The sequence below is a fragment of the Galeopterus variegatus genome, unplaced genomic scaffold (assembly GCF_000696425.1).
Source record: "Galeopterus variegatus unplaced genomic scaffold, G_variegatus-3.0.2 Scaffold1732, whole genome shotgun sequence".
Classification (NCBI taxonomy): Eukaryota; Metazoa; Chordata; class Mammalia; order Dermoptera; family Cynocephalidae; genus Galeopterus; species Galeopterus variegatus.
The window spans coordinates 219,522-238,570 of NW_007727843.1; the positions used below are offsets into that span (position 1 = coordinate 219,522).

Here is a 19,049-nt window from a genome sequence, read left to right on the forward strand (position 1 = left end):
GGGGGGGGGGGGGGGGGGAGAGTGACAGCTCAGTTTGTCCCCACTGGGGCTGGGGAGCTGGGCTTTTAGATGCCCACACCAGCCAGTCATTGCCTCAGGGCTGCCCCAGGAGGACATACGCTCCGTGACACTTTGGAGGCAAAGCAACTTTTTGAAGAGAGTCACAGATGCAGGCCATTAAAATGGAGGCCCATGGAAGCCAGGGATGGACACAAGAGGCAGTAGGAGGGATCTCAGAGGATCTGGACGAGCTCCTCCAGGGTCCACCTCACACCCCGTGGGTTGTTATGAGGATTAGGTGACATAACTCATTAAAGCCCTCGACATATTGCCTGGCCCATGCTGAGTGCTCCAAGGATAGAATCTGCTGCTTTTCTTGTGGTTCTTAGCAGATGGGGGCTACCAAGCCTGAGGGTCGCAGCAGGCCACTCTGAGGCCCTGGGGTTCCAGAGTCCTTCATCACCGGGGGCTCCTTTTGCACCCTCTGTGCCTGGCCGCATGCTGTGCCCTTTGTGAAACCTTCACCCTTTCCCGGCAGCTGCAGTCCATGGTGGATCTCCTGCAGGGCACCCTGTACAGCATGGACCTGATGAAAGTACACGCCTACGTCCACAAGGTGGCCTCCCAGATGGACACGCTGGAAGAGGTAAGGGCAGGACTCCAGCCAGAGGCCAGGCTGGGGCAGTGCTGGGGTCCCAGGCGGTGTCCAAAGGGGCCTGGGCACTTTTGGCTTGACCCTGATGGCCCTGGGAAGCTGGACTCCAGCAGGGAGTTGGGGGATGGAGGTGCGGCATTTGGGGAAGATGCCTGACTGTGGCTTGAGGGCATGCAGGAAGCTGGAAGGCCAGGTGGGGAGGAACCGAGGCACCTACTTGTTGAATGAAAGGGTGCGGAGGGGACTGGAACTCACAGTTGCCTTCAGTGCACCAAGGTCAGGGCCCACAGATTGTACAACTGTGGAGACACTATTCACATAATATACCATGTCAGTGGTGTCCCTGGGGCAGTGCAGTATGGCAGGACTGGGCACACCCACTGGGGGCCAACCCCATGAGGTGTGTAGTGACTATCCCAGAACCCACCTGCGGTAGAGGCAGAGGTGCCAAATGTCGTATCCTGGTCAGAGTCAATGTGCTATAGGGCTAGGCAGCAGCCTGGACTGTCCCCTAGGGACAGGGACAGAGTTAGGAGAGCTTGGGGGTCTAGGCTGCAGGTTCAAGGTTTTCATCTCTACTGGCACAGCCTGGCCTCTGCCTGTTTCCTGCATCCGGCCTCTGCCGAGTCTGGGAGTCTGGGGACGTGCAGCTGCCACGAGTGGGCGTGGGGGCTTCCTTTCCCAGTTTCCTTTAGAGAGGGAGGGGGCACCTGGGTATCCTGTGCCCCAGGGTGGGAGATTAACCCCTTACTAAACCCAAAGTTAGGGTCATGGTGGCTTTCACTATTCAGAGTGTTTGGTGAGTACCTGCTATTGGCCAAGCCCATGCCAGAATGGAAGAAAGCTGACATTTGACGAATTTCTTCTGTGCACCAGTATTTCCTGTGCACCTAGTATGTGCCAGGCTTTCCTCTCTCTTGCTGGTTCTGAAGTTATCCTCCTTTGACCTTTCCTTTTGTAATCTCAGGAAATAGTAACTCATTTCATATAACTCTGAATCACATGATCTGGAGGGTACATTTGCTGGGCTGGAACAAATCAGAAATGATTTCCGCAGCCACAGACAAATGATTTTTTAATTGTCTTCTGTTTTGCATTATCTGTGCTTTGCTTCCGTTAAAGCATGGTTTACTAAGTGATAACCCTGGGGTCGGGGAGGAGCTTTTTGCCAACCCTGGTAGGAGGTAGAGAGAACAGCCTCTCTTGGGAGGAGCTGCTCCCTCTGACAAAGGCAAAAAACCTCCCAGGGCCTCAGGCAGCAATTTGGGGTCCCAGCTTCCCTCTGCTCTCTTTTCTTACACCAGTGGTTCCCATCCAGGGGTTATTTTGCAACCCCCCTCCCCCCACAGGGGACAGTTGGCAACATCTGGAGACATTTTTGTTTATTTGTGTTTGTCATAGCTTGGGCGGGAGATAGGGTGGATGCTACTGGGTTCTAGTGGGTAGAGGCCGGAGATGCTGCTAAATACCCAGCAATGTACAGGACAGTCCCCAACAACAAACAACTGTCTGGCAAATGTCAGTAGTGCTATAAATGTCAGTAGTGCTGAGGTTGAGAAAGTCTCCCTTACACACTCTGACTTCCGTCTTCCCAGGTATCTAATTTAAAATGTACTTTCATGTTCCTTAGCTTTTCTGGTCCTTGCAGTGACCCTTCAATGTAGTTTTTTTTTATGATGAAGATCCCATTTTACAGGCAAGGAAACTGAGACTCAGAGAGGTCATTAGTCCAGGGTTACCCAGCCAGGAAGGGGAGAGCAAGGATTTGAATCCAGGGGTGTCTGACTCCTGTCTGCTGCCTCTTCATCCATGAATCTGAGTCACCCAGGGCTGCCTGGACATAAATCACTTTTAGATTATCTTCTCCTCTGTAACAATTTCTGTGAATGAAATTCTGAACTCAATTCCGATGTTCCACCGCTTCTCAGCAAGGTGGTGTTTCCTGTATCTGACGCCAGTCTCTCCTGCTTCAGTTGAGAAGCAGACTCAGACGAAGGAATCCCACGTGTACCCGAGACCTGCTGGGGCTTTGGGGCCCTGGAACTGATACCTTCCAGGCCACTCAGGTTCCCTGAGTCCTGCAGAGTGGACAAGGCCAACCTGGGCAACAGCCCAGAAAAGGGGAGCCCTAGGGAAGGGGGATTCACAGAGCAAAGAGCACCATGTTTTGAGCAACAGGATTCAGAGCCAGAAGTAAATTTAAGGGGTGGGAGCTGCTGAAGCTAGACGGGGAGCCAGGGCCCCCAACAAGAGGGAGATGAGGAGTTGCAGGGGAACAAGACCAGGAGGGGGTGAAGGCAGAGATCCGGGCCACACGGCCCAGGGCAGAAGTCCAAGACGTGGAGGGACCAGAGGCTCACTCACAGCAAAACCCCAAAGAGTGTCACTCTGTCTACACTGTTTGAGTATTTTATAAAAAGAAGGAATTTATGTATTTATGTATTATGAAATTAAATCATACAATCAGCCCTTCAGATCAGTGGGTCCCGCATCCATGGATTCAACCAATCACAGATTGAAAACATTGGGAAAAAAAATCACGCATCTGTACTGAACACATGCAGACTTTTTTCTTAACATCGGTCCCTAAGCAATACAGTATAACAACTATTTAGATAGCATTTGCATTGTATTAGGTATTATAAGTAATTTAGAGATGGTTTAAAGTATATGGGAGGATGTGCAGAGGTTATATGCAAATTCTGCACCATTTTATATGAGACTTGAACATCTGCAGATTTTGTTATCCACTGGGGGACCTGGAATCAATTCCCCACGGATGCTAAGGGACGACTGTATGTACGTGTGTGTGTATGTGTCCTATCTGTCTGTTTCTCTGGAGGATCCTGGCTATTACAATCCTCCAAACCTGGAAAAATGACGAGCTCCCCAACCTTCCTCGTGAAATCTGGGCCTGCCACCAACTTCAAATCGAGGGGACTTGTGTATTTTAGAATGGACTTGCTCCAAGGTTTCAGGCAAGATTCAGGGGCCTGGTTTAAGTCAGGGGAAGGAAGCCCACCTAGAGAGCTCTTGAGGAGGCTGTGAGATGAGCAGACTAAAAATTTAGGAGAGAAATGAGCGCCTAGGATACCTGTCGCCCTCATTCGTATAACTTCGTATAATGTATGCTATACGAAGTTATTACGGTATTTATTGGTACCAAACGTGCTCTATCAGGGGCCTGCAAACTTTTTCTGTGAAAGGACGGATAGTAAATATTTTAGGTTTTGCAGGCCATAAGGTCTCTGTGATGACACTCAGCTGCCACTGTGGCACGAAGCAGGTGTCCCTCCGGGGTGGGGGTTCAGAGGAAGCTGCCCCCCACCCCCCAGAGCATCAAGGCCAACCTGAGCCGGGAGAACGAGGTGATGAAAGAGAGCATGCGCCACCTCAGCGAGCAGCTGAGGCACTACGAGAACCACTCAGCCGTCATGATGAGCATCCAGAAGGAGCTGTCCAGCCTGGGCCTGCAGCTGCTGCACAAGGATGGTGCCGCCACCCCTGCCGCCGCCCCAGCCAGTGGCCCTGGGAGCAGGGCTCAGGTGAGGCCCCAGCTCCGATCACAGGGCCACGAGGCAGCTGGGCTTGGGAGCACAGCGCGCCAGCTCGGTGGGGGTTGGGGCCATAGGACAAGGCTGAGGCTGGCACAGCTGGAGAGTCCAAGGCAGGGCACTGGGGGAGCAGGAGGTACCTGCTGTGCAGCACAGGGAGCTGGGGGCTGGTCCCTAAGCCACCTGTTTGGCAATCCTCTCCCTCCCAAGTTTCCACACTCGTGGGAGTGAGGTTGTGGAGATGACCCTGCCTGCCTGGCCCTGGGAGACCAGGTTGGCTGCAGCAAAACCACTTCTAAAGCCTCCCCTGCTGTGCTTGGGTCCCTGGCTGGGGCAGGTCTGCTCAGGGGCAGTTGGGCAGGGCCTCAGGGACCCCTGCAGACTAATCCCCGTTCATCCAATCCAACCTGGGCTGGAGAACTCCTGCGCCAAACTCCCAGATATTCTGTGTTCAAGCTCAGAGCACAACATGAGCAGAGGCACTGTTTGGTCCCCAGGCAGAGCCACTGTGATAGATAACACACCTTTGTGCAAATTCAAAAAAGGCCCTCCCTTTAGGCAGACGACTTGCGAAAATGGCTGTCTTTAAGCAGACAAATTAGAAAGAGGAGACCCCTTTGGGTGAACTAATTGCACAAAGGCTCCTTCCTGTGAGGGACAGGCCAGGGCATGCAGCTTGGTGAATGTCATGCGGACCAGTCTTCAACCCCATCTGTGCCCCTTCAGCCAGCCACTCAGGGGCAGGACACAAGTCACACCACTGTCCACACTGGCCTCATCTTTTGGTGAGAGGCAGAAGAAGAGAACTGATGTTTGTGGAATTCCTACTCTAAACCTGACTGTCTCACAGACATCATCAGTTCATCCCATAACCATGGGTGGGGAGGACAGATCCCTGCCCATGTGGCAGATGAGGAAACAGGAGGGAAGTCCCATGGAGAGAGGGTGGCCAAGCTGGGGCTGGCAGGTGTGTCTTCGTGATTGCCAAGCCCGCACTCTTCCTCTTTTCTTCTCCACCTGTCACCTCCTGTGCTGACCTTGTGATAATGAGTCCATTTGTGTCTGCAACTGGGTGGAGAGAGGGTGGCCAAGCTGGGGCTGGCAGGTGTGTCTTCGTGATTGCCAAGCCCGCACTCTTCCTCTTTTCCTCTCCACCTGTCACCTCCTGTGCTGACCTTGTGATAATGAGTCCATTTGTGTCTGCAACTGGGACTGCCTAGATGCCAATAAAGCATGGAGGAAGCCTGGTGGCTTGGCCCGGAGCTGGCTTCCTGCTCATGCTGGTGCCAGTTCTGCAGGCTCAAATGAATCCTGTTTGGCAATGACACAGAAGACAGCTAGATACTGTACTTGCTTTATCTGCCGGAGCCTCTGTCTAACAATGGGTGACGTCACATGCCCTACGTCCTTGTACCAAGCCCACGGCAGAGGCATTTCAATAGGAAGTGAAAATAACAAAACTCACAAAATGTTAGAAACTGCATGGCCTAGGGGTAGTGTGACCAACCGTCCCAGTTTGCATGAGACTGAAGATTTCCCAGGGTACAGGACTTATAGTGCTAAAATTGGGAGAATTCTGGGCACCCTGGGATGAGTTGGTCACCCTGCCTAGCGACCCAACAACCTCTCCCCTGCCCAAGTACCAAGACCAATGAGTGAGAGAAAGGCTGGGAAGCTGAGCAGGTGGGTGAGCTGCCTCCCCAGGGGGCTGACCAGTCTAGTCTATGTAAAGGAAGAGAGAACCAGAGTTGGGAAATGGGACAGGAACCTAACCTATCAGACAAGCTTCAAGCCTGCAATGGAGCTAAAGAGCTGAGTGGGGAAACTGAGGCCAACCAGTCATGGACGTAGCCATTATGGAAGGGTAAGGAAAGCTGTGGCTTCATGAGCATGAGGGTTGTTGGGCTTGGAGCAAGAGGACCACTTCCAGCCCCACATGCTGAGCCTCCGTGACCCCCCACAACATCCCTTCTACCATCCCCAAGTCCAAGACTTCCTTTCTCTCCCAGGACACCGCTAGTGGGAAAGGCAAGGATACCAACAAATATGGCGGCATGCAGAAGAGCTTTGTAGACAGGGGTCTACCAAAACCTCCTAAGGAGAAGCTGCTGAAGGTGGAGAAGCTGAGGAGGGAGAGCACCAAGGGCAGATTCCCCCAGCCCACAGCCAAGCCCCGGGCCCTCGCCCAGCAGCAGGGCGTGATCCGGGGCTTCACCTACTACAAGGCGGGCAGGCAGGAGGCCACTGCGGCCATGGCTGGTGAGTTGGGGGGGAATGGGAACCTTGGGGAGAGGGGCTTGCTGATGGATGGCCGGCCCCAGGCATCCCCTCATCTTCTCTGCAGTCAGATGACCCCAGACTTCAGCTCTACTGATTGATTACCTGTTGAGCAGCCTTCACTCACCCACACAGCGGGGATAGCACCCTCCTCATGGGGGTTCTTGGGGATGAAATGATCCAACCTGAGGAGTCACTCGTTCCAGTTTCTTTCCAGTACTTAAAGCTGTCTCCCCGCTCACTGGGCTTTTCTGGATTCATTCAAAGATTTGCCCAAGGTCCACTATGTACCAGGGGAAGGAGAATGACGTAGACAGTCCCTGCCCCTGTGGAGCCAGGAGGTTAGTGGGAAAAACACCCAAGACCAGGCAGCTGCCACAGGTGGGGATGGGAGAACACAGGGCCCCTGGGAGGTGACATGGAGCCTTTGGGGCACCTGTCATTTCCAGACTGGCTGCTCCAGCTTGTCTCACTCCCTATATCCCCAAAGAAGAGCCCAGGGACTCTCCCATTTTTCCGCAGCTCCCTGGTGGATCACAGTGAGGGGCAACAAAGTAATTAACCGAGGAACAAGAGACAAAAGTTGCAAGAGTCCCCAAATCTCTGAGCTGTCCCCACTAGTTGTGGCTCCTGACTACCCCTGAAACCCTCCCCAGATGCCTGCTGTCCTCTGATGTCCCTGAGAGGGGTCTCAAACCTACTGCCCCCCTCCTGGGTCCTGCTGACCACCTCCTCCAGTGAAGCCCTCTGCCCAGCTCATGTCCAGGACAGGGAGGTGGAACAGTTAGGGACCAGTCTCTTTCAAGAATTGCCTTGTTTCTTGGCCCCTTGGGGGCCTCTTCCCCTAGTCCTTGGTGCCAGCTGCTGACCCTGAGCCCTGCCAGCTCAGCCTGGCCACAGCACAGAGTCTCTGACCCCTGGCTGGGCACTGCCCAAGAACAGCTGCAGGCATCTGACTCGGCCAGCAAGGTCCATGGGAACAAGCCCCAGTGCTGGCCAGGCCCCTCTGCGTCCCCCCTGACCAGAGGGACTTTCCCCATCCCTCCTAGGGCCCAGGCTCCAGGGCTGTCCCACAGCAGGGCCCAGCTAAACTCCTGAGCAAAGAGGAAGCCCTACAAGGAGAGAAAAGGAAGAAGTCAGGTCATTGTCCTCAAGTCAAGGGGTCTCTGTGTCCCTCCACCAGCCAACCAGGTGGTCCCCCGGGGGCCGAACCTTCTTAGTAGCAACAGCACCCTTCCCTTGTCGCTGGTGTCACAGTTTTCTGAGTACTTTCACACATGCTGTTGCATTTTATCCTGGCAGCAACTGCATTTTCCAGGAGAGAGGAATAGAAGAAAGTCTGTAAGATGGTAGCAGGGGCTTCTGCCTTCTGGAACTGAATCTGGGAAATGGGAGCGTTGGTACAAAGTGCTTGACACTTAGGAAGGAAAGAGGTCTCACGCTTGGCACCTCACATTCACCAGGATCTGTGCAAATGTTTTATGTACATTTTCCTTCAATCAACACAACGGCCTAATTGATGGGCCTTGTTACCCTCGTTTCACAGAGGTGGAAGCTGAGGCCCACCCAGGCAGGGGGACTTGCCCAGAGCCACCCAGCCAGGGAGTGGCAGAATTGGGCTTGGAGGGCTGGCCCGTGGCTCACTCGGGAGAGTGCGGTGCTGATAACACCAAGGCCACAGGTTCGGATCCCATATAGGGATGGCCGGTTGCTCACTGGGTGAGTGTGGTGCTGACAACACCCAGTCAAGGGTTAAGATCCCCTTACCAGTCATCTTTTATAAAAAAAAAAAAAAAAAAGAATTGGGCTTGGAGCTCGTCTGCTGACCACGAAGTGCTGCCCACCTCCCACTTTGAGTCCTTCACTCCTTCAGGGTGCAGGAGACCCTGAGGAGGCCTCCCTTTTCTCTCCCCCACGGCTGGGAGCCAGTGGGCCTGGGGAGGTCCCAGGCAGCAGCACTTGCCGCTGGGTGTGAGTGCAGGGTCTTCTCTCCACAGACAATGCCCTCAAGGGCACTTCCTGGCTGGAGCAGCCACCATCCAAGGTAGAGGACAGGCCACCCAAGCCCAACTCAGCGGAACAGGATGAGGCTGGGCCCGGGTCCTCAGAGGGAGCGGACTTGGCCCCTGCCACCCCCACCTTGGACCCTGCCACCACCATCACCACTACCACTGTGACTCCCACCACCAGTCCCCTGCCCACCGAGCCACCATCACATCCAGAAGTCCCCAGCCAAGGTAAGTACGCCTCACAGGCCATCAGCAAATTACAGCTATGGCCAGATCCAGCAGCCCATGGCTGCTTCTGCGTGGCTCTCAAGCTAAGAATGTAAAAACATTTTTAAAGTGTTGTTAGAAAAAAGAGAAGAGGGCTGGCCCAGTGGCACACTGCTACAGTGCGCCGCTTGGGAGCGCGGTGGCGCTCCCACCGAGGGTTCGGATCCCACATACAGACCGGTTCCTGCTCACTGGCTGAGCGAAGTGTGGGAGCAACACCGAGGGTTGTGATCCCGTTGCTGGTCCTGGTCCGGTGCGGGCGCGACACTGAGGGTTGTGATCCGTTGCCGGACACGAAAAAAGACAAAAAGAAAAAAAAAAAAGAGAGAAGAAGAGACTATGGGGCAGAAGTGTGTGGTCTGCAAAGCCTAAAATATTTGCTATCGGACCCTTTACAGAAAAAGGTTGCCGGCATTTAAAGTGGTTGTAAAACAGGTGTATTTCCAACAAATTCTTCTTAAAATGTCACCTAGAATCCCATCATCAAATCCAGCAATTATGTTTATTTCTTTATTTCTTCTGTCCAGTCCTTGCCCTGCTTTTATGTCCACATTTATAGTTCTGACTTGTGCCTCATGGTAGAAATCTTCCTTATTTATATATCACCGACCTCATCCTTCTGGAAGGTGTCTTGACTGTCTGTGATAACAAGCCTTCAGACCATTCCCTGCTTTGGTCCGAGTGTATCCCACTTCTAGGAATCTTTCCTGAAGGTTCCACCAGCACCATGGACGACAGCTGCGGTGTCAGTGTTTTCATTACAGCACTATTTCTAATGTCCGAAAATTGGAAATAACCTCAACGGCTGACACTGGGGGGACTGGTTAAATAAATCAAAAGGCACAGCTGTCTGGTGGCCTGGCAGAACCTTGAAATCACATCATTAAAAGGCTATTTAATGATGTGACAAATTGCTCAGAGGAGGGAGAAAACAGGATATATAAAACTATATTCAGAAGAATCACAGTTTTTTAAAGTATGTCTGCATGACTGTACATGCAAAGAAAAAAAGAAGGAAGTACAAGTAAAACATGTTTAAAAATTTCTTTGGATAAAGGAATTTTTTAAGGGTTTTTTTAGTATTTTGTATTTTGTATTTTTTTAAATGACATAAAAATTGTTTGCATTTATGGTGTACGACATGATGTTTTGATAGAAGTGTACATTGTTGGAGTGGCTAAATCAAGCCAGTTAGCACATGTATTACCTCACACACTTATTTTTTGTGGTGAGAACACTTCGTCTACTCTCTTAGCAGTTTTCAAGGACACAATATATTGAACTTATTGCTGCTGTCTAACTGAAATTTTGAGTCCTTCGACCAACATTTCCCGAATCCCCCCAGCCCCTGTAACCACCATTCTACTCTCTGCTTCCATTAGTTTTTTTTAGATTCCACATATAAAGGCTAATGGAATTTTGAATGATCTTTATTTCCTCCGTTCTCCTTTTCCAAATGTTCCATGTTTTCTATAATGATCAAGCACTGCTTTGATCATGAGGAAAGGAGGGGGAAGGCCACAAACAGCACATCAGGAGGGATTTGAGTTACACCCAGATAACGTTCCCAGGACCGTTGCTCTGGCTCAGGGCCTGGAGGTCTGCGTACCAAATGCTGTGCCCTTTGCTCCCCACAGGCAGAGGGGAGAGCTGCGAGGGCACCCTCCGGGCCGTGGACCCCCCCGTGAAGCACCACAGCTATGGGCGCCACGAGGGGGCCTGGATGAAGGACCCTGCAGCTCGGGATGACAGAATCTATGTCACCAACTACTACTATGGAAACAGCCTGGTGGAGTTCCGCAACCTGGAAAACTTCAAGCAAGGTCGGGGACCTGAGAGATGGGAAGGGGACAGGGTGTGGGCAGCCCAAGGAGGGGTCTCCATGGAGACTTGGCCTTCCTTTGCTTTGTGGTTGCCTGTGGTCCAGCCTGGCCTAACTCCAGATTGCCAGCCACCCCAAGGAAGAGAGTGTGGGGGCGCTGGGCTGGGGATCCAGCCAGACCCCATGGCACCCCCTGTGTGCTGGCACCATGTCAGGAACTGGAATGCAGTGGCAAACAAGATGGACGTGGGCCTGCCCTCACGAATGTAACTTACCATCAAGGGGAACAGTACTGAGTTTCCACTTGTTACGTGCTTACTGTGTGCTCTTCATCCCATGCATGTCAGCTCATGGTATCTTCATAACTCCATGAGGTGGGGGTTATCACCTATTTTACAGGTGAGAAGGCCCCAGGACTTAGAGGAGCTGCAGGTCTGGGCAGGGACCAGGATAGGGCTGTGAGCACAGAAAAGGGCAGAACTTTGGTTATCAGGTCCTGGGCATGATGGGGGACAGGGGTCATTCTGTCCCTCCAGAAATCCAGTCTGGTGTGGGAGGCAGAGGCCTAAAGAGACAATTTCAGTACAACTTTCAAGGGAGAGCTCAGGGGACTGTGGGAACCCAGCGTGGAGATCAGAGAAGACTTCCCAGGGGAGGTGACGCTGAGCTGAGCCCTGGAGGAAGCCATACAGAAGGGAGAGGGAAGGGTGTTCCAGGCAGAAGGCCCAGCAGGTGCAAAGGCCTGGCAATGACAGGAAGCCCAGTGGCAAGGGGGTGGGGGATAGTGAGGGAAGAGGCTGGGGCAGACCTCGCGAGCCCCATGGGGGACCTGAGAGCCATGGAGTCACAGAGTGTGGCCTGCAGCTCACAGGCTGGTGGAGGAAGCAGCCCAGTGGCAAGGGGGTGGGGGATAGTGAGGGAAGAGGCTGGGGCAGACCTCGCGAGCCCCATGAGGGACCTGAGAGCCATGGAGTCACAGAGTGTGGCCTGCAGCTCACAGGCTGGTGGAGGAAGCCAGTGATAAGTGCCAAGACAAAGGGATATGGGAGGCTAGAGGAGAGGCCCCTCACTCAGCCTGGGCAGGTCAGGGAAGGCTTCCTGGAGGAGGTAACATTGGCCGAGGGCTCTGAAAGATAAAGCATGCAATCCCCAGGCAGATCGGACGGGAAATGGCAGTCCAGACAGAAGGAACAGCATGGGAAAGACCCTGAGACAATGCACAGGGGCTGGCATCACCCTGCGTCTAAATCCTTGCTGTGCCATCCCATGACTGGGTGACCTTGAACCCTCTGAGCCTGTTACCTACCAGGCAAATGGGATGATGACAGTACCTCCCTCACGAGACTGCTGTGATGTGACAAGATGATTGGCCCAGCTCCAGGCACGTCCTATAAACTCGGGGTCAGTTGCTTTCTGGGCCACTCGAGAGCCCTTGGTTGGTGGTCACAGTGGTTTGTGGGGTGGGCTGGGGATTGTTCAGGTGGCTCTGGTGTGACCCTCTGTCCTCCACATGCAGGTCGCTGGAGTAACATGTACAAGCTGCCCTACAACTGGATCGGCACGGGCCACGTGGTGTACCAGGGCGCCTTCTACTACAACCGCGCCTTCACCAAGAACATCATCAAGTACGACCTGCGGCAGCGCTTCGTGGCCTCCTGGGCGCTGCTGCCCGACGTGGTGTACGAGGACACCACACCCTGGAAGTGGCGCGGCCACTCAGACATTGACTTCGCCGTGGACGAGAGCGGCCTGTGGGTCATCTACCCCGCTGTGGACGACCGTGACGAGGCCCAGCCCGAGGTGATTGTGCTGAGCCGCCTGGACCCGGGCGACCTCCACTCAGACATTGACTTCGCCGTGGACGAGAGCGGCCTGTGGGTCATCTACCCCGCTGTGGATGACCGTGACGAGGCCCAGCCCGAGGTGATTGTGCTGAGCCGCCTGGACCCGGGCGACCTTTCCGTGCACCGGGAGACCACGTGGAAGACGCGGCTGCGGCGGAACTCCTATGGGAACTGCTTCCTGGTGTGTGGCATCCTATACGCCGTGGACACCTACAACCAGCACGATGGCCAGGTCGCCTATGCCTTCGACACGCATACGGGCACTGACGCTCGCCCCCAGCTGCCCTTCCGCAACGAGCACGCCTACACCACCCAGATCGACTACAACCCCAAGGAGCGGGTGCTGTACGCCTGGGACAATGGCCACCAGCTCACCTACACCCTCCACTTCGTGGTCTGAGCGGGGACTTGCACTCACAGGAGAGGGGCAGCAGTGGAGGGGGCTCCCCATAGCAACTCCTGCAACCCATCCACTCAGCAGATATTTATTGGGGGCCAGCAAATATTTAATGGGTGCTGGGTGCTAGGCTTGGGGTCGTAGCCGGGGTAGGGCTTTCGTAGTAGCCATGGGTGAGGCTTGCGTCCACTTGCAGAGCTCTGCACCGAGCCCTGTACCTGCAGTTACCATTCAGTCCTCCAGCACCTCCCTTGGAGGTAGAGGTCATGAAGCCCATGTGACAGCTAAGGAGATGTCACCCTGCTCTCCCCACCTGTAGCCCTCTCCCCCTCCCCTCATCTCCCGTGTTCTCTGAACTCTGTCTCCCTTCCCAGGGCTGCTCAAAACCCCAGGCCTCTGGCATTGCTGCATTCGCATTGGGTGGAGGCCCTGGCTCTGCCTGCCACCGCGGGCCCCTGTTCTGGCTGAGCTGTTGGTGGCCCTGGACTTTGGGCCCTCTGTCCTGCTTCTTGCCTTTGGCCAGCCCCCCTAGCCCACTCCACCCGCTGTCCGGCCACATTCCAAAGCTCTACCATCACCTGGCCCCTGAGCAGAAACCACACCCTGGGAGAAAATACCGGCTCCTGTTCCAAGGCCCCCTCCCTTCTGCACTCATTTTTATTTTCTCACTCCTCGTCAGTGCCGTCACTTGTTTCCGCAGCAGCAGCTGCTGCCAGCAGCAGCTCTACCAGGGCGGCAACTGGGCTGAGGCTCCCTCTCCACCCAGAAACGCTGGCTTTGGCTACATACTCAGGCCTTGTGTCCCCTCCGCAGTCCCTCCCAGAGCCTTTGGGCCTGGGGTCCACTTGTCCTTTCTCTTTGGGCCTTCAAACCCACAACCTGTACACACTCAGGGATACCTCTAAGTCTGCCGTGAACAAGACCCTAGGCCCAAGGCTGGGTGGTGCCAGGACGGAGCCGGTTCGCTCTTCCTTGTCAATCCTGTCCTGGTCCTGTTGTCCCAGCAACCTGGGGGGCTGGAGAAGACAGATGGTCCGAGCAGTTGGGTCCAGGGGAGGCATTGGCCGCCTTCTGGTTGTAGGGAAGAGCCGGAGGACAGAAGCAGGGAGCAAAGGCATGGAGGTTTGGGAACCAGGCTTTCCTGGCTTCAGAGATGCTGGTGCCAGTGCTGCCGCAGGCCCAAGACTGGGGCTGAGGATTCACAGGTGGGCCACCTCACCTGGTGCCGCTGATGGCTCACCGGAGGCTCAGACCCAGGCAGCCCAGAGGACAGGACCTTTAAACCTCTCCTCGCCTGCTTTGGACAGTATTTTCAGAGCTGGAAAGACGTTCTCTAGCCCAACCCCCTGTCTCCCCAAAGAGAAAATAGACCCAGAAAGGTTCAGAGGGTGGCTTAGAGCCACACGGGGAGCAGGATACAGTTGATATCCTTCTAGAAGGGTTTTGTCTAAATCCCTTACCCTTCATGGGGGCAGCTCTGCCTGGGAAGGCAGTAGACAACCTACCCCAGCCATCCTACACTGAAGAGTATTTACTGCTGATCCCCACACAGCCCTGGGCCCTGCTCCCCTCATTCTGCCCCCATGCTGGCTCCCAGGATGCTTGTATATTTGAATACCCTGTTGCCACGTTAGGATTCAGCTGTAATTAGGGGTAAGGAAATGCCTTTGGTGCAGAATACATTTCTTTCGGGCATGTCAGGTGATGTGGTTTTGTTTACGCTCTAACTCACCCTGAAATAAGGGCAATGCTGACACCCAGCCGGGCCAGGCCTGACTCAGTGGTGGACACGTCCAGCTTCCCCCAGCCAACCCACTGCCGTGGGCTCTGCTTACAGACGCTTCAGGGGGCTGCGAGGCCCCGGCGTTTCCCTAGGCCCTGGGCGTGGGTTTTATAAGACTGTGTCTTCTGTGATATCACAGCCCAACCATGTGAAAAGAAAGAGAAGGCCCCTCCTTATTAGTCTGAGAAAAAGGAAAGTTAGAATGGGCCGATTTTGAAAAATTATGATTTGGAAAAGCAGCATTGCTTTCTGGGGCAGGTGATGTTGGTCACAGCCTCACTCACTGGACCCCTTCTGTGTTCAGGCCCTTGCAGCTGGGGTCGGTATGGTCATTTTTCTTATTTTACACGTGATCACACTGGAGCCCAGACCAGTTAAGTCACTTGTCACACAGGCACTTAAGTGGAGAGCCAGGTGTCAAAATCAGGTAATAAAACCATCATCATTAACTGTGCACCAACAGCGTGCTGAGCATGCCACGTGCTTATCTTGGCATCTCCACAGCAGTGGAAGGTAGATGCTTTGGATGTGGCCGGCTGGTTAACTCACTTGGTTAGATCATGGTGCTGATAACACCAAGGTCAAGGGTTCAGATCCCTGTACCAGCCAGCTGCCAAAAAAAATAAATGTGCAGCTCCAGAAATAGTGGCCGTTGCTCTTATCCAGCATGGTCAGGCCACAGACTGCAAGAAGAAAATTGGGGCCAGCTTGTAAAGAGCCTTAAATGCCAAGCCAAGAAGTGCCCACCTCCAATCATGTTTGCACCACAGTCAAGTGTAAATTAACGAAGCAAAGAAAATTGAGGCCATTGGGTTTTGTCCTGTCGGTGATGAGAGGTGGGGAAAGGTTTCTGTTGTGGGGAACTGGAGCCAGCCCGCAACTGCAAACTTGTGAGCTCTGAAGGAATCCTGACCCCACCAGCTTTTTTATTTGGCTTTATTACATTTGGCAACAGGTATTGAAACAAGGAAGGGCCTGCACGGAGGGCCAGTGTTTCTGACCATCCTTGCCTAAGAAAGCCAAAGGCTCTGGTGTTTCTAAACAACGTGACACATGAAAGAGCTTTGGCTGCCGCCTTTCATTCCTTCCTAGAGATTTCAAGGCCTTAAATTTAATCTGTGCTCTCTGGGGAGGAAACAAGAGAGCCTCTGCCTTGGGGGGCAGCACTAAATGTGAGGCTGGGGGCTGGGGGGTGTTCCTAGGAATGATTTGAGGGCTCCTGAAAGCCCATCTGTTCCAAAGCGTTTTCTCCTCTGTGACAGCATTGGAAACCACTGTGGTGACAGGACACGGCACTGGAGGGCCATCAGAGAGTCCTGGGTGGGATTTAGGGAGCCTGGGTTGGAATCCAGCCCCACCTCTTCCATGCTACACGCTTAGGCAAGTTCCTTTGCCTGCAGGCTAGGGATGTTAACTCTCTTACAGCTGAGGACCTGCAGGACACAGGCCTGCACAGGGCCCAAGCAGGACCCTCCTAGAGCTACAAGCATCTTTATATATCCCCTCTGCCCGCCCCTCCCACCACCATCAGCATTATTTTTCCCCATTACAGGTGATGAACCTCATATTCAGAGAGGTTAAGCAGAGGGCCCAAGCAGGACCCTCCTAGAGCTACAAGCATCTTTATATATCCCCTCTGCCCGCCCCCCCCCAACCATCGGCATTATTTTTCCCCATTACAGGTGATGAACCTCAAATTCAGAGAGGTTAAGCAACCTGCTCAGGGTCACATATCTAACAAGTTGTAGAGTCAAGATTTAAACCAGGTCAGTTTTTATACCAAAACCCCAAACTAACCGTTGTTAGGAATCTTGTAACTAGTCATGTTCTCTTCTTTGTTTTGGCCTCTGGGAAGCTCAAAGTCAAGTTTGAGATCATTTTTAACAATAGTACTGAGTCTCCTACTGGACTCACTTTATTCTAGCATTCTACTTTTACTTTTAATCCTGATCTCTTTATTTTTATTTTATTGTACTACATCTATTTCTGTAAGTTGCCACAATACCTTTTTGTGACAAGGTGGCATATACCTAAATAAATACAGGATCAAAGCTTGATTTAAAAGTCTTTACTAAATGCTGTCGTCTGTATCCTTATCATAACACATACATTTAATAACTTAAAAAAAATTGTTTGTCATGAGAACTGACCTTGGGGCTATGCTGCTGCTGGAAGCTAATCTGAATGCTGAGCTGTGCAGATTCCAGGTCAGGCTGAAAACTAGTCCCTCCAGGTAGAAGCGAAGAGCCAGCCGTTCCCAAAGCTGTTCCAACATCACCCTCAGCCCCTTGCACACCTTCTTGTGCTGGCTGCAGAGAGAATTGCAGTGTTGGGTCAGAGAATGTGGGGCTGAGGGAGAAGAAAAAAAGAAATGCTTTCCTGGGAAAAATAGCATATCGTGGAATTGGGGAGGAGGCCTTGGATCATACTGTCCCATGTTCCCCAAACTTGTCATTCACGTGCCCTCTTCATGACTTCTGCCGTTTCCCTTTATCACCTTCAGCATGATTGACTATTTCTCCTTCAGGTAATTCCACTCTTTTTACTGAAATAGTTTTATTTCAAAAGGAAGCTTTATAAAGCTGTTTGCAAAACAAAACAAACTTTAAAAAAATGTGTATTTTAAGGAGGACGGTTTATACTACAACGGTAGAAAGAAGTCAGTGTCAGTGACCACAAATGCGATGACCACAAACCAGGACGCTGCACTGAGAATGAGCAGCGCTGTTGCATTCTGGCAGACACTGTGCTAGGTAGCCCCGGCCCAGGCACCCTTTGCTAAGGAGGATCAGCAAGTGTTCAAGGGACATAAAGGGTAAAGGGGATAGCAAGTGGCTGCAGGTGGACATGGTCCTTCGTGTAGTCAGAGGGTTGGGCTCAAAAGGAAAAGGCTCTCTCCCATGTGACTCAATGGCCCTTTACTCAGTGTCATAGGTACCACCAAGGAGCTGTCTCAAATCGCTGACGGGTGACACAGATTTAGACCATCTCCCCCACACACACAGATACCCTCACTCAGCCAGGCCTTCCCTCCCCAGCCTCTGCTCCCCCCATCCCATCTTCCCCGGCCCAAGACCCCGGCCGGCAGGACCCTCACATCAGCTGTGTGTTCCTTCTGCCTGGCATTTGCACCTGCATCTACGCATGGCTGCCTCCCTCTCAACATTCAGGTTCCTGCTGAAATGTCACCTCCCTAGGGAGGTGGTCCCTCAAGGCTGGGTCTAAAGTTGGCCCAGTCACATGCTCCCCTGTCTCTCTTCACTAAGAGGTATTTATTAGTTGACTTGCTGAGGGTCCCTCACTAGACTCTGAGCTCTGTGAGGGCAGAGCTGGTTCCCCACTTTGTCACCACCCAGAAGACCCTCGACACATGTCGCAGGTGTTAGAACCTTGGGCAATTTCGTGCCATCTGCCAAGCAAGCCACGCTTGGCTCCGAGGTCGTGGCCACCAGATGGGCTACCCTTTCATTTAAGTGTGCAGCAGTGTTTGTTGAGGCCATCAGGTGCAGCACAGAAATCTCTAGAATAAGTCTCAGATTATTAAGGTTGGGGAGCAGACAGGATATTTCCAATGACTCTCTCCTTCCTGAAGTTCTATGAAAATGAGAAAATCCATCTTCAGGGAAAAACACCTGCCTAAAACCCCCACCCTGGTCTGTACCCAACTTCGTGGCCAGCAGACACCAGAAGCTGTGGAGCTCGTGGGTTCCGGGGCTGGACAGACTTATTTCTGACACTTTTCAGCTGGGTTGACAACATCATGTGACAGAAACAGCAGTCACGAGGTTCGTGTGATTTTGTAAGCCCTTTGTGAGATTCCCAGCACCCAGTAGGTGATCAGAAAGCAGTAGCTGCTCTTATGGTTGAGACCGTTAATTCCCTACTCAGAGACTCTGCTGGCTGTCCTGGCAGGTCTGCAAGTCGTGCATGGCGGGCTACACGCGTGTGCCAGGCTCAGGGGCACCACGCTGAGCGAGTCTCACCTTCCCCTTGAGAGCCTGCAGGGAGGTTGGAAGCCACACTTGGCCAATCCCACTCGGTGTTCCTGGTCCTTGCACCTGAGGGGTTCCACGTGCCTTTCTAAGGAGCCTGGGCTTCTATGGAGCCACAAGAGTCACAGGAATCCCCACGGGAGCCACAGAGCAGTCCACATCTCCCAACCCGCTTCTGTATCAGAACAAGGGAGCCTACTCTGGTCACCTCTGATAGGGTGGTCCTCAAAGGTGACCTCTATGCCCTTTCGACTGAGTCACAGGAATCCCCACGGGAGCCACAGAGCAGTCCACATCTCCCAACCCGCTTCTGTATAAGAACAAGGGAGCCTACTCTGGTCACCTCTGATAGGGTGGTCCTCAAAGGTGACCTCTATGCCCTTTCGACTTTCCCTGGGACTTCAAAGCCCTCAAATGCACTCTTGGCCAGGGGGAAAGGAAGAAATAAT

At 53.1% G+C, this 19,049-nt stretch overlaps 1 protein-coding gene across 1 annotated transcript in view; it reads left to right on the forward strand.

Moving 5' to 3' along the window:
• OLFML2A (olfactomedin-like 2A) overlaps nucleotides 1-16,675 on the forward strand; it is an 18,186-nt gene extending 1,511 nt beyond the window's left edge. The window contains exons 2-9 of the mRNA XM_008578635.1: nucleotides 539-646; nucleotides 3,991-4,200; nucleotides 6,219-6,468; nucleotides 8,484-8,723; nucleotides 10,400-10,585; nucleotides 12,101-12,384; nucleotides 12,508-16,075; nucleotides 16,207-16,675. Coding sequence (XP_008576857.1) covers nucleotides 539-646; nucleotides 3,991-4,200; nucleotides 6,219-6,468; nucleotides 8,484-8,723; nucleotides 10,400-10,585; nucleotides 12,101-12,384; nucleotides 12,508-12,828 — 1,599 coding nt within the window. The 3' untranslated portion in view covers nucleotides 12,829-16,075; nucleotides 16,207-16,675. The remainder of the gene's footprint in view (nucleotides 1-538; nucleotides 647-3,990; nucleotides 4,201-6,218; nucleotides 6,469-8,483; nucleotides 8,724-10,399; nucleotides 10,586-12,100; nucleotides 12,385-12,507; nucleotides 16,076-16,206) is intronic.
• Nucleotides 16,676-19,049: the final 2,374 nt, after the last annotated feature.